Source organism: Melanotaenia boesemani, chromosome 11 (genome assembly GCF_017639745.1).
Source record: "Melanotaenia boesemani isolate fMelBoe1 chromosome 11, fMelBoe1.pri, whole genome shotgun sequence".
NCBI classification, from domain to species: Eukaryota; Metazoa; Chordata; class Actinopteri; order Atheriniformes; family Melanotaeniidae; genus Melanotaenia; species Melanotaenia boesemani.
Window position 1 is genome coordinate 35,254,403 of NC_055692.1, and position 14,667 is coordinate 35,269,069.

Consider the following 14,667-nt stretch of genomic DNA (forward strand, 5'->3'; position numbering starts at 1 on the left):
AAAACCAATAAATGTTTTTGTTTAAATGTTTAATGCATTAACTGCATTAAACATTTTATCCATTACGTTTTCTCGGCGTTAAGAGGTCTTACAGATGGATTACAGAGCGATTACATCTCTACAGGGAGGCAGGGCGCTGCGTCACTTCCGCTAACCTATATATTAATGCAGCGTGCAGGCCTGTCAAGAGTCTCACAGCAACAAAAGAGAGTGAGGTGGGGGTTTACTGTATTCATGCTGTCCTCATTCATTCAGCTCTTATACAACCATTGCAGGCTTTGAACTGCCTTCGTGTGTGTGAGTGTGTGTTTTCTGTGTCAGTGAAAAGCAGGGTAACTCTGGTATCATGTGACTGCTGCAGCAGCTTTTCCAGATCACACTGCATATTCAGCACACAGCTCTCACTGCAGAGGCTTTAAATTTAAAAAGATATAAAGCTTTATTTACATCTGAAAGCAAGACAAGCAGCAACATAAAAAATGATCTGATTTCAGATTAAATACAACAAAGAACCAGGAATAAGGCAGAAAATGCTTCAACTCATCGCCTCCCTCAGTTCAGTTCATTAATAGTAAAAAAATCTTTACATAAAATATTAATACAGCTGTACATTTGAGTATTTCCATCCTGTGGAAAGATAAACATGTAATGTTGTTGAGGCATTTTTGACAGTTTTGTATAAATGCGGAATTATTCACGTTTTAAAAATAGACTCAAAATTTGTGCAGTATAGGCTAAAGCTGCTGCTAGTTGTAATTCAGTAGAAGAACAATTAGTTGTAAGCTCAAGTTTGGGGGGGTTGCATTGCTGGCAGCTCAGTGGGTGGAAGATACAAAACAGTTTGTTCAGATTCCAGTTCATCATTAGCAAGTTTACACCATAATCACCCAGACAGCGGACCAGACGTCCCGATGGAAATCATGCACACAGTGTTTCTGTCGACATTAAATGTGTATGGATACCAGCTCACTATGGAATAACTGGCAAAAATAATAGTAATCAGACGGTGATGCAGGCAACCAAAAGTAGTGTAGTTTTCATGAGTATCAGTTTCAGCAAGTGGGAAATAAAGAGCCTAATAAAAAAGCAGATGAAGGCAAGATGGCAACAACATTGGGAGGAAAGGACGGTGGTTTATAGTGTTCATAGAACAGCAGGACAGGTGAGGAGAACAGGGAGGACCAGGACAGAGGAGACCATAAGATGGTTGAGATTCAAACACACTGGTTATACAGCATCTTACACACAATAGGAAAACATCAAACTAGGAGACGTCGCCACTGCAGAGCAAAATCTGTTGTACTGCGAATAGCATGAAGGAGGAAGAAGGAAAAAAGTCGAAGAAAGGATACCAATGGTGACATTTTAAGTTACTGAGATTTAATTTAATCTGCTTAAAAAGCGTTGTTTCCTGTTGTTCTGGGAAATCTGCTTAGAGGAATATTACAATAACCTTAAACAACGGCAGGTTTCCATCCCTCTGTACTGTTAAAACATTTCATGGAGAGTAAATATGACGAGCTCATGTTACAATTACAAATAAACACAAGATTTGTTCCTTATTCTTCAGAGAAAATATATTTAATTTAGGAAATTTTTCCAGAGATGGAAATCATTTTTCTCATTAGCTAAATGATATTTATCTATGTGGTGAATTTTGGAGACAAAGGTTTAGTTTGGACAGTGATAAATGTACTTTTAGTGAAAAGGACGTCTTTGCTGCATCGCTGCATCCTTTTAGGACAGACGAGTCGTTGTCTTCAAATAACCTAGAACCTTAAATTTGATGCTACAAGTTTATGTGTACTAACATTTAGATTATTTTAAACATGCAAACGAGTATTTGTCAAGGTTCCTCTAAATTTTCTGGCATTCGAGAATTAGTCTGAAATGCTTTTGGCTTTCAGAAACATTATCCAAATATTATACCATATCTGGAAAGACATCATCAGTGAGTTCACTCTGCGATTCAACTGCGTGATTTAAGTCACCAGCTTCAGCACCGAGTTGGCTGCAAGTTGGTGAAGAATCAATGCTGTGCATTTAGTTTTAAAATTACTCTGAAGCCTAATAAAAGATTTAAAAAGAGCTCAGCATGAAAAGAAGCTTTGGGTGGACAAGAGACTTAGGAAAACATTTCCACACTAAAGCAAGAACAACTGTGAAATAAAACAGGCTGGAAATAGTCGACGTTCGCTTTGGTAGAATCTCCTGATTATTTTTGTTTACACTGGAAAATGCTTCGGTGATACAAACTCCACCCACAAAGTTTCTTTTAACCTTTGTAAACGTGTTATTTTCAGGAGGTAAAATCTCCCTGAACAGAGGAAACACTCCTCATATTAGTGGCTGAAGTTCAGAGGTGCATCAGAAACCTGCATTCACCCTAAAGGCCCACTTAGATGGATGCATAAACGAACAGACACTTTCATCTGTCTCCAGCATCGTTTACACGCATGATTGGTGTGTTTTCAGTGGTCGGTTGTTGCAGCAAACAGAAATACCTCCAGAAACCACGGGAGGCAGCAAAAAGAACAAACTAGAGAAGAAGAGGAGGAACAGGAAGAAGAAGAAGACGTGAGGACGAGGAGAGGAGAAAACTGTAGCGATGGCGGGAGCTTTTGAAGAAAGGCTGAGTGTGTTGGGTGGTTGCAAACAACTTTACAGCGGTGCATTACTGCCAGCAGCCGGTGTCTGAGACTGACGTAAGAACGTGGAAGAGAACTGTGAACTCAGCTCTGGCCACTAGTGGACAAATTGATTAAACAATCATGGCAACGTATGGAAGTTTGAGGGCGGCGATGTATGACAACGCTGGAAAAGGACGTACCGATTTACTACATACGTAAGGGAGCATAAATAGGCCTTAAATAGTATAAAAACTATAAACCAGGAAAGCAGCATGTAAACTCAGTAAAACTCTGTTAGGGGAGCTTACTGCCCCTTTGTGGTCACGTTGTTTATTTCAGCCACAGCATGTTGAGACCTGGAGGCGTTTATCACACCGCCTGGTTTCTACTGGTTTTTCTCTACATGCTGAAGATGTTTCCCAGTCTGTGGACCGACAGGCTGATACTCCCCGACAGCTGCAGCTCCTCCTTCAGGAAATGCCCCACCTGCTCCGAGTATGCAACATCACAGAACACCCAGATCTCCGCACGGTCCCGCTGGATGTTAGCGTTGCACGTGGGCAGCCTGGAAGTCCGGACGGACCGGTTCAGAGAGCACCAAGTCTGGATGGATGAGGAAGAAAAAGAAGAACAAAATATAATTTAATAAGCAGAAAAAACATGATAAACATTCAATGATCAGGGGCCTCATTTGTAAAACTTTATATAGCAAAGCAAACTACAGGCAGCGTTTGCGGCACAAAAAGGAAATGCTGCACTTCTACTTTCAGATTTATCAAAGCGTGCGCACGCACGTCCTCCACCTGTTTCTGTTCATAAATCAGAATCAACTCTAAAGCGGGCGCACGTGAGGGAACGCCTTGCCCCGCCCACATGGTGGCTATAAATGGTCAGGTGGACGCTTTAGAGTGCCTCTAGAGAGAGAGTGGCGTCATCTCCGTTCACTGCAATGGTTCAGCTTTTTCACAGCAATGGCGGCGTATGGAGCCCCTCAAAAGTTCCCGGAAGTTAGCAAAAGCTAAGCGACGGTCAATGTATTTCAATGGAGCAGATTGTCGGAGCTACACTTCTTCAAGGTAAGATGTTTGAATAGTCATATTTCCATATCAGTTGTGCATTGAAATCAACTTGACAGGAGTAATTAAATATGTTGACGGATTGTCACCGTCTAGATTAATATATTTAGAGATTACAAACCGATAAAAGTTTATGCTAGCACACTGATAGCAACAGATGCCACAGGCTGATGAATTCTGTTCGTCAATATAAATTGATCCAACACCGTTGATAGCGAGGTTAATGTGTAGGGAGAGCGATTGTAGTTACATTTTTATTTAATTTTAATATATTTATAAGGCTGTGGAATTATGGACAAAGATATGAAGATGATTCTGTATGTGGGTCATAATGTGTGACCACCGCATTTCACACATTTAACACTATAGGCCAGGCCAATAATTACACCGTTCATTTTACATAATAACTAGAAAGTGAGCTGTTTTGTCGAATAGTACAGCCCATACAATTATACAATATTAGGGCTGTCATTTGATATTGCAGGGTGAAAAGTTCAGTCATATATATTCACTATATATTATACTATTATATATTAATTATGTTGTATTATCAGTTCTGGGGTTGTCTGCTGTTAACTGGGATACTGTTCTTCTTCACCTTCCTGCTTTGGCCACTTTTAAGTGTTGTTTCCTGTCTTTTTTTCTATATTCTGCAACCTCAACCATATAAATCACCCTGTGATGTGTTTAATTTAAAAATAAACTTGCCAATGATATGGTCTTTGAAAATGTGTAATGCATTGTTTTAATATGATTACTTCACATATTTTTTGTTTTTACAGTCCCTGATGGTGGTCAAATGTATCCTGCTGACATTGGCCATCCATATTTTCCTTCTGTCCCTGTCTTTGGGGAAGCCATACATACGCACGCCTTTCTCTGAGCGATTGGAGCATCCCCATGCAGCACAGCATACCACGGTGAAGACTGTATTCAAGGATAGCAGAGAAAAGAAATGGCTAGACATGCTGATCTAGTCGAGTTTTATTGTAAAGGAATTCTTTTAGGTAATAAATGCATTTGGAAAACAAAGGGTGTTTGTCTGATTTATTATGTATATGTAGGGAGTAAGTCTTGGGATAGTTAACAAATAGTGATAGAAAGCCATGTATTTTCCATGAATTGAAATCAAAATTTTATTTATTTGCCATGGATTTTCTGTAAGAACACATTATATTGTGAGTCCAGATTTGTGTAGTTATCAGTCTGCCTCAGTCAAAATAAGTCTTAAGACTTAAAAGCAATTCACACAAGTAGATAGTAATAAGTAAGAATAGATAACCCATTTATTTGAAATGAATTAGGATCTAAATTTTATTTATTGGATATAGATTTCCTGTAAGAACAGTTATCATTATGCTGTGAGCCTAGATTTATTGTGTAGTCACTTGGTAAATCATTGTCATCACCTGTTGGTATGCCTCAGTCTGAAAGATAAAGTTAAAAAAACAGAAAATATTACGATTTACATTGATGTTGATGTCAAACAGGTTTAGTTAACATGATTCATATCAATGAACACAACTATAAAAATATTGCAAAGCAAAGCCTTCATTGATCATTATTTACCGATTATCGTAGTTTTCTTATTATTTTGTATTGGCCGCCAAGCACTTCCTGGAACTTTTGGAGGCTACATGGACCACGTGATCGGCAAGCGTTTTGAGCTTCCGGTGGCGCCACTCTCTCTCTAGAGGCACACTAGGATGCTTGTAATCCTTATTTATCACATCATGATGGCTCAGGAGGGAAAAGGGGAATTTTTCAGGGTGTGAGACAGAGGTCCTGATGGAGCACGTTAACAAACATAAAAATGTTTAACTGGTGGACACGGCGTGGACGTTACTGGTGTCAGAAAGACAGAATAGTAGCAGCAGGTGGAGATGCTGTCATCACAGTTTCAGAAGGAAAGACACGCCAGAGACATGGAAACATGTGGCTGGTTATCTCCGTCAGTAGAGCATCTGTCTGCCATGTGGGAGACCGAAGTTTGATTCTCAGACAGGTGAAAAGCGTCCACTAAATGGCAGTAATGATACCGGTGATTTGTTTTAATTAATAAATATGTACAGATACATCTGAGATTGGTAGCAGTTTATTTAGTGTTAAATAATATTTCTTTCTAGTTGCTGTTTACTCCAGCTGGGCGGGCGGTGCTCTAGCTGGGTAGGCGGTGCAAAGGGACACCATCACCGCTATTAACCAGGTGGACAAGGAGCTGTGGGAAATAAAGACGGTCTGGACAGAAATGAGGACAAGAATAAAAACATTGTGTAAGAATAAATAAATAAAGGAAATCCTCCTCTTGTGTGTTTCGTTAGCGTAGCATCACTTCTAGACCTCCAGCCTCCAGTCTGGTCCCGCTCTGCTGGAATGAAGGACCAAAGCTACTTTCCACACTGATGCTACATGCTGGCAGCAGACTGACTCCTTATTTATCTGGATGGGTTTTATAACATGAAGTTTTGTTTCACAATGACAGAACATGTTTTAGTGGTTGAGCTTCTTATTAACATCATCTCCCTTTTTCCTGAACATCCTGGTTTTTCCCCAGCGTGGCTCTTAGTAGAATTAATATGGAATGTGTCTTTATTCATTTCTGCAAACAGCTTTAATATCTAACACGTGGTGTGGAAGGTAATAGTGGATTGTGTACAGATGCCTCACATTTCACATTTTTTCCTCAGTTTTATTCTGGACCGTTGGTGTCGCAGTTTCCCGTTTTCCCAGATTTGTGCGTACGCCTGAGTCAGAGCTGTGTGGAGGTAGGAACATTTTCCCTTAAAGTTTGGTTTTGATAAATGACAAAAGATGACTATATTTGGGGTACGTATGTTTTTGTTCCTACGCCAACTTTATAAATAGGGCCCCCCGGAGCTTTATTTATAAAATAATCCTAATAACCCTAACGCTTATTACACTGTGATGACAGCATCTCCACCTGCTGCCACTATTCTGTCTTTCTGACACCAGTAACGTCCACGCCGTGTCCACCAGTTAAACATTTTTATGTTTGTCAATGAGGCCCATCAGGACCTTGGTCTCACACCCCGAAAAAATCCACTTTTCCTCCGTTTCCACTGCCGAGCCATCATGGAAATGTGATGAATATGTATTACAGGCGTTCATCTGACCATTTAAAGCCACCATGTGGGCGGGGCAAGGCGTTCCCTCACGTGTTCTGGAAACAGGTGTAGGACGTGCGTGGATACTCGTTTATAAATCTGAAAGTAGACGTGCAGCATTTCCCTTTTGCACCGCAAACACCACCTGTAGTTTGCTTTGCTACACACAGTTTGATAAATGAGGCGCCTGGACTTTTTTAATCTACATTTGATAAACTGGATTAAATACAGAAACAAGAACAAACTATAATAATTTGCAGATACATCTGTGATGGGAATCAGCATCAGCTCCTCCTTTTTAGAAAAACACTGCTGATGTCAGTGGAAAAAATAAACAGATAAACTCCACAACCCCAGCAGACGTCAGTGTTTCCAGAGCAGAACCTGCTGGGTGGGAATCTTTCTGAATCCAGCTGATTTTATCTGATGAAATTTAGGGATTAAATCTACTTCAGAAGGCCATTTTCTCCACAGAATAAACTGGGTTTGAGGGCTGAAAATCAGGTTTTACTTTTACGAACTAAAGCCAGGAGGTGGAGCATGTTGGCTAAACTCCGGTGATCAGAATCCACTCTGCTGTCGGCATGTCCACCTCACAGATGAAAGCAGCTGCAGGAAAATCCCTGAAGCATTGTCGCTCCACTTCCTGCAGCTTTTCACAGTTAATGATAGATTAACGGTTTACTGACGAGAATATCGTAACCACCTCGTTATATGAATGAACCTTCAAACGAGCTGCTCTGTCACGATAACAGATGAACGATTCTGCTAAATATAAGACTGTCCTGGCCCAGCCTAGCCGGGACTGAAAACAGCTTGCTCACCACAAGTAAACAATAAATTTCTGCAGTTTGGTTTCTGGTTTTACTTTGGTGTTCAAATATAATCCATATTTCATCAGAATCGGTCCAGTATGAGCAACAGGAGAGGCAGTCAGATATCCACCACGTTGATCTACGTCACTTCTTTTCTTTGGTTTGCTGGATGCTTCATTATCTTTCACACTGGAAGAGAACCAAACCAGGAGACCCCCGGTTTTCAAGCGGAACAGAGTTTACTTTTTTGGTTGCACCGGAATGAGAATGATCTTTCACACTGCTCTAAATGAACCATACATCAACCTAAGGCTGCTAGGATCTGATGAAGCTCCATGTCTTACTCTGATGGAAATACAAGTTGTCCTGCATTACCCATAATCCACTGGCTTTCTTGTCTTCTCCTCCATTAATATTTAATGCAGCAAGGATGGCAAAATGTAACTTGGAAGGTTCGGTTCATTTGACAAAGTGCAGTGTGAAAGCAAACTGGGACCAGAAGAACGTTGCATTCCCCAACTCAACCTACTCCAGCAGAATATAAGGTGTGAGTCTTGAAATGCAGTTTGTGGTCTCTGATCCCACTCAGGTCCACGAGGCCACACTGTGCTCAGATTTTTTAACCATGCCAACAACTCGTGTGCTTGATCAGAGAACAAACACAGCAGAAAAAATTGGAGCACAAGCAGAACAACACAGACGTGTCCAGACTGGACCAGAGGCCATCGGTATGTCTACGCACCACAGGAAGCTAAAACACAACTAAACAAGCTGACTTAGACCGGCCAGGATCCTGCAGACGGTAAACAGAAGCAACTCTGTCTCATGTTAACGATGCTGAAAAATGAATAACATCTCAGTTTCTTTACTGTTGTACTCGATCAAAATACTGGACGCTGTGGTTCAAAGCTCATCACTGATCAGCTGAAGATCAGTCTTGGAACCTGTAATGATCAGTATCAAAATTAATTATGCATCATCAAAATGCTGTCTTGCTATTTCAAAGACCCTCCTGGTCCTACATAGCATACAGTTTCTCTGACAACAGACCGACCTTTTCGATGTTGCTGCAGTTGTACTCGGAGATCACCCACTTGGCCCTCTGGCGGAGGTGGAGCCTGTGGACGGACATCATGTGACGGAAGCATTTGGACAGCGTCTCTGAGCTCTGCAGCAGGACTCCTCTCTGTGTGAAGACGCTCCAGGAGCGTCTGACAGGCTGTGGCTGTTTCCTGAGTGATGCTGCATGTCTTAGGGGATGGTTTGGAGTCTCTGAAATGCAGAATGCATCTTTGGTTTGTTGAGTACTTCTGGGTGGAGGTTCTATGTGGGCACTGCGTTTTCGAGCAACGAGGCGATCGATGGCTCCCCGTTTTTCGTCTTCTGTGTCGGGCTTCGTCACAGACAGGAGGTCGCCTGTACTGGCGATAATGGGAGCTGGTTTGGCAGGTCTGATGGGCAGCCGACAGTCTGATGCAACAGTCGGGAACCACGGGGTGAAGACCGGAGGAGTCCGACAGGGGAAAGGCCCCAAAAGCTTCGCCGTCCTGTCTAATAGGGAGCTGAGCCTGTTTGCTGATCCAGGCTGATAGTGCAGAACCACATCCTCCATACAGACAGATGTTCAGCACTCTGACATCTCCACCTTCCTTCTCCTCATCTTCTTCCTTCTCATTATATCCACCCAGTAGGACGGGCAACAGAAAGACTGTGGAGGCACATTTATAGCACACTTACTTCACTGTAGCCCCAAAACTTAACATACTCTTTACACAGTTTAAATATGTGACATATGTGACAAAGGAATAACTGGTGATGTGTTAATGGATGAATATTTTAACTGTTACAAGATATAAAAACATATTTAAAGCAGCAGAATGTTCCCCTGTACAGGCGGCAACATAAGATCCTAGTCCAGAATATGTTTGTACAAATTAGGAAGCAGCAATCCTAATACAGTATGCAGCATTCCAAAATAACAGGGAGAAATGCAGCAAAAAAAACTCAGAGCATTGCCATCAAAATCAAACACGGTTCAAATTAGGACTCGACCGATTAATCGTCACGCCGGAAAAATTAGCCCTATTCAAAATAGCCAATATGGGCCATTGTTTTGTTGCTTATACGCCGATTTATTCATACTTTCTCATAAAAAAGTAAATGCTGTTAAGTGTCGGAGTTGTGCAGAATGATGTCCACGCGGTGTTTGTCCCCTAGATGGAGCTCTGATTCAATCCCACAGTCATCCCTGCAAGCAGCAACCTCCGCCTGTAAAATCTGACGTCTAAGCAAAAGTACAAAGAAAATGCAGCTCCCTCCTCATCCACTAGGAGCTGGCTCCAAAACAGAACAAATCCCCATAGACTCCCATGTTAAAAAGACCAACTTCACAGCAGAATTAAACAAGTTTAAAGCCTGGTACAAAAATCCATTTTATTCTGTTCTATTCTACAGTCATTTAGCAGACGCTTTTATCCAAAGCGACTTACATTTGAGAGTAAGAACAACACAAGCATGAATTCAAACAAGACGGGACGTCATCATTAAGTGATAGTCAGACTGCTTTGAGTCCAGTTGGACCCAGATGCTGTCATGTAGTGCTAGAGGCAGTGCATAAAAAAAAAAAAAAAAAAAATTAAGTAATTTTGTTTAAATACGAGATCGCAATTTCATCACACAATATTAACTTGAGCATAAGTGCACACAGCTTCTTCAGTATTTGGTTGAGCCAAAGAGCTAGACAAATCTGTCTACCTCATTCTAAATGTGGAAATGCTCCTTAAACAACTGAGTCTTTAGTTTGCTTTTAAAAGTGGATACGGACTCTGCGGATCGGACGGAGTTTGGTAGATGGTTCCACCACCGGGGAACAACAGAGGAGTAGAATCTAGCTACGGATGTGGCGCCACCTTGTGGTGGGAGCACTAGGCGTCTTTCACTGGTAGAGCGTAACTGTGGAGAGGGAGTGTAGCCCTGGATTAAGGAGTGGAGGTAGAGGGAGTGTAGCTCTGGATTAAGGAGTGGAGGTAGACCGGAGCCGTTTGGGTTATTGTTTTGTAAGCCAGAAGCAGAGCTTTGAATCTGATGCGCTGCAACTGGAAGCCAGCGGAGAGCAATTAGCAGCGGAGTGACATGAGCTCTTTTGGGCTGGTTGAAGACCAGACGTGCTGCTGCATTCTGGATCATCTGCAGAGGTTTAACTGAGCATGCAGGCAGGCCAGCCAGTAAGGAGTTGCAGTAGTCAATGCGTAAAATGACCAGAGCCTGGACCAGGAGCTGGGTCGTGTGTTCAGTCAGGTAGGGTCTGATCCTCCTGATGTTGTAGAGAGCAAATCAGCAAGATTGAGCAACCGAGGCAACATGGTCCTTAAAGGTCAGCTGGTTGTCTACCATGACATCAAGATTCCTGGTAGAAGACGTAGGCACAAGCTTGATAGAGTCGAGCTGCACGCTTATCTGTGGCAGTAAGGAAGGATTGGCTGGAAAGACAATAAGCTCAGTCTTGGACAGATTTAGCTGAAGGTGGCGATCCTTCATCCATGCAGAGATATCAGCAACATGCTGATATTCACATTGAGACGTTGTGTCTTCAGGTGGGAAAGAAAGGAAAAGCTGAGTGTCATCTGCATAGCAGTGGTAGGAGAAACCATGAGAGCTAATGACTGCACCGAGTGAGGAGGTGTATAGTGAAAAGAGAAGAGGGCCAAGCACCGAGCCCTGAGGCACCCCTGTTGTCAGCCCATGTGATCTGGACACGCCCCCTCGCCAAGATACTTTGAAGGATCTCCCTGTGAGGTAGGATGTAAACCACGAGAGGACAGATCCTGAGATGCCAAGCTCCAAGAGTGTGGAGAACAGTATATGATGGTTGACCGTGTCAAAGACAGCAGACAGGTCCAGCAGTATAAGGACTGAGGATTGACCAGCGGATCTGCCAACCCATAGGGAATCAGTAACTGACAGGAGAACAGTTTCAGGAGAGTGACCTTGCCTATAGCCAGACTGATATGGCTCTAACAGGTTGTTGTCTTGGAGGAACTGTGAGACCTGACTGAGACGGCACGCTCTAGTAGTTTAGACATGAATGGAAGCAGTGAGACCGGCCGGTAGTTTCCAACCTGGGCTGGGTTGAGTGTGGGTTTCTTCAGCAGCGGGGTAACCCGAGCTTGCTTGAAGGCAGAAGGAAAGACACCGGATTTAAGAGAGGAGGTGATAATATGGGTTACTGCAGGTTTGATTGCAGGTAAAATGCTCTGCAGGATGTCAGAGGGAACAGGATCAAGAGGACAGGTTGTGGGTTTTGAGTTGACAAGAAGTTTAGAGACTTGGTCCTCATTTAGAGAGAGGAAGGAGCAGAGTGAGGCACCAGTAGCTGGTTTGGTAAGGCTGAGTTGGTCAGGCTCAGTGAATTGGTTACTGATGGTAGCGACCTTTTCAGTGAAGTAGGAAGCAAACATTTCTGCAGTCAGCACAGTGGGAGGCTGAGCAGGTGGTGGAGATAGAAGAGAGTTAAACTCCATGAATGTGTCGTGTGTTGGGAGCATTGCGGATCTTGTTCTGATAAAAGGTTTTCTTGGCTGCCTTTAGTCTGGATGTGAAAGTTTCAGGTTTTTTCTGGTACTCAGACAAGTCAGTGTGTTCTTTTGATTTGCGCCACTTTCTTTCTGCAGCCCTGAGTCCGGCTCTGTGCTCCCTCAGAACCTCGGTGAGACATGGACTGGGAGGATTTTGTCTGGCTGGTTTTGACACCAGAGGACAGAGTTTGTCCAGAGAGGAGGCGAGAGAGGAGCAGAGTGTTTCTGTAGCCTATTTAGGATTACAGGGTCAAGTTTACCTTCATGACAACTGTGAGGGGGTGAATTTTGTTTTCTCTTAGCTACAGGCAGCTCAGAGTTTGATGGGTGTCAATCATCCACCCCCGCAGTCTCCCTCGCAGCTCCACCTCTTTGTCCATTTTGGATTTTCCGGGAATGACAACATGTTCGATGCTGCCAAGATGGCGATGGTGGGAATCGCCCAATGAGCTTCAATTCAGCTCTTCAGAAACCTACGGGTGACGTCCGTCCATCTTTTATATACAGTCTATGTCCCCCTCTCTTTTCAACGGGGGTAGCTAGTAGCTACAGCCAGGTTACATCACAGCAGTGGGCTGAGTGGAGCTTGCCGACAGCTTTTTATTTATGCTGCATTGCTAGAGTTGTGCTAAATTAGCTTAAGGTGCTCCCCGTCTGTTAGCAATAGCATCATTGTTGTTATCCCAACCTATCATAGCATTAGCTAAGTAGCCAGTAACTGGAGAAATAACGTAAGCGTACAAAATATCGGAGAGTACAGAACGACTGTTCATCACTCCGTCAGCTGCAGGTTGAGGCGTATTTTAGGAGGATAGATGTGAATGCAGAGGGGAGGAGGTTTATTCACTGCAGCACTGAAAACTTATTATTAATATTACAATCTGTCTTCAGTCACCGTCGTGATGTCATGTCTCCTTTAGTTTTACTTTGCGAGAAAATAAGAACATAATAACATAAAAATAACTAAAATAATACTAACAGCGACTCACTATGTCTTACAATTACTGCCAGACCGTTTGTTACCATTATATATAAAATACAACTTTATCAAAGACTACATCTTTTTGACATTTGAGAAAAACATATCTGGTTTTTATTTTGGTATATGATATATGTCATGATAAATTTCATGGCAAAGAAAATATTTGAGAAAAGAAAATGTAATTTAACATTAAAGAGCATCAGAAGGCTGAATAAATAATGTTTAGCCAACATCACCCATGTTGGTTATATAAGGCAAACACCTTATATATATTTTCTACCTGTACTTTAACCTACTTCTAATTTGCATCAGCAAGAAGTACAAAACAAGATGTATTTAATAATTCATCATTCATTTATACAATTTACTTATAGATTGACTTTTCTTAAGGTTATATATTTTAATTTCCCAGTTATTTAATGCTTTGTTGCATGTTTTTGGAAATTCTTCTGTTTGTGAAACAGTAAAATGTTCTGCCTGTAATTCATACTTTTGTTGGTGTAAGTGTAGATAAACCAAAAGTAAAGTTAACTTATTATATATATATATATATATATATATATATATATATATATATATATATATATACACACATATACACACACACATTCCCAAGCAGTTATACGAGAATGTAAGAAAACCATGAGAACATCTCTGTCCACTTTAGAGCTTCCGCTAATTTCTCCACACAAACCAGGAGTCACATGAAAGCAGAGACTCTCCTGGTCACAGAGACGTCTGTCTCATCACTGTGGGACAGACATCTGTAGGGCAGCAGCCAGAACCAGAAATCATGTCTTACTCTGCCTTTGTTTGAAATAAATCATGAAAATCCGTGTAGTTTCCGTGGAGATGAAGTGGATTTTAAAATGAAGTATTCACTCTTCCAAACTTATACTATCTTGGGCTTCACTTCGAATAAATACTAATAGACATACTATACTACACTTTCCTCTGTGCGTGTCATTAGTAATGTCTAACTCACTAAGCAGAACCACCCATTATAGTTACGACATCAACAGCCATGTTGTAAAATTGCTGCTTTACTGATCAATTTCCACGTAAAACAGCAGTTTCTGGTTATATCATTATCGCGATTCTGTCATTTAGAATATTCTTTATTCATGAACAAGCATATAATAGCGCTGTTTATAATCAACCAAAACATAAAATTATACAACTTTAAAAGCTGTTCAGGTTACAGACCGATAGGAGCTGTTGTTTTTAGAGATTAGCATAATGAAGCAAATAAGCTAGCAAGAAAACTGTCTGATAAACTGTGTTTACATTAACCAGGAAACATACACCAGTTAAACAAGAAGCCGAAATTAACTTGTTTTAAATACATATGTTAGGGGGAAGAATATAAAGAAATATCCAACCTCTAGGTTAGCCGTTGTCACATCCATGTAGCGTTAGCTTAACAAGAAGCTAACTAGTAAGTGAGCATGTTTCTTCTTCTATT

The 14,667-nt window shown here is 41.6% G+C and overlaps 1 protein-coding gene across 1 annotated transcript; it reads right to left on the minus strand.

Moving 5' to 3' along the window:
• Window positions 1-414: 414 nt before the first annotated feature.
• Window positions 415-14,660, minus strand: zgc:101664 (uncharacterized protein LOC450064 homolog). The gene is made up of 3 exons (XM_041999517.1): window positions 14,585-14,660; window positions 8,701-9,354; window positions 415-3,233 (listed from the first exon to the last, which is right to left on the minus strand). Exons 2-3 carry the CDS (start codon window positions 9,256-9,258, stop codon window positions 3,030-3,032), a joined length of 762 nt encoding a protein of 253 aa, XP_041855451.1. The 5' UTR covers window positions 9,259-9,354; window positions 14,585-14,660; the 3' UTR covers window positions 415-3,029.
• Between the last annotated feature and the right edge of the window lie 7 nt (window positions 14,661-14,667).

Excerpts from the sequence above, each read along its gene's own strand:
- zgc:101664 (XM_041999517.1), bottom strand. The coding sequence starts at position 9,258 with ATGGAGGATGTGGTTCTGCACTATCAGCCTGGATCAGCAAACAGGCTC. Across the intron at positions 3,234-8,700 it reads ACTGCAGCAACATCGAAAAG|ACTTGGTGCTCTCTGAACCG; the intron begins GTCGGTCTGTTG and ends TCATCCATCCAG.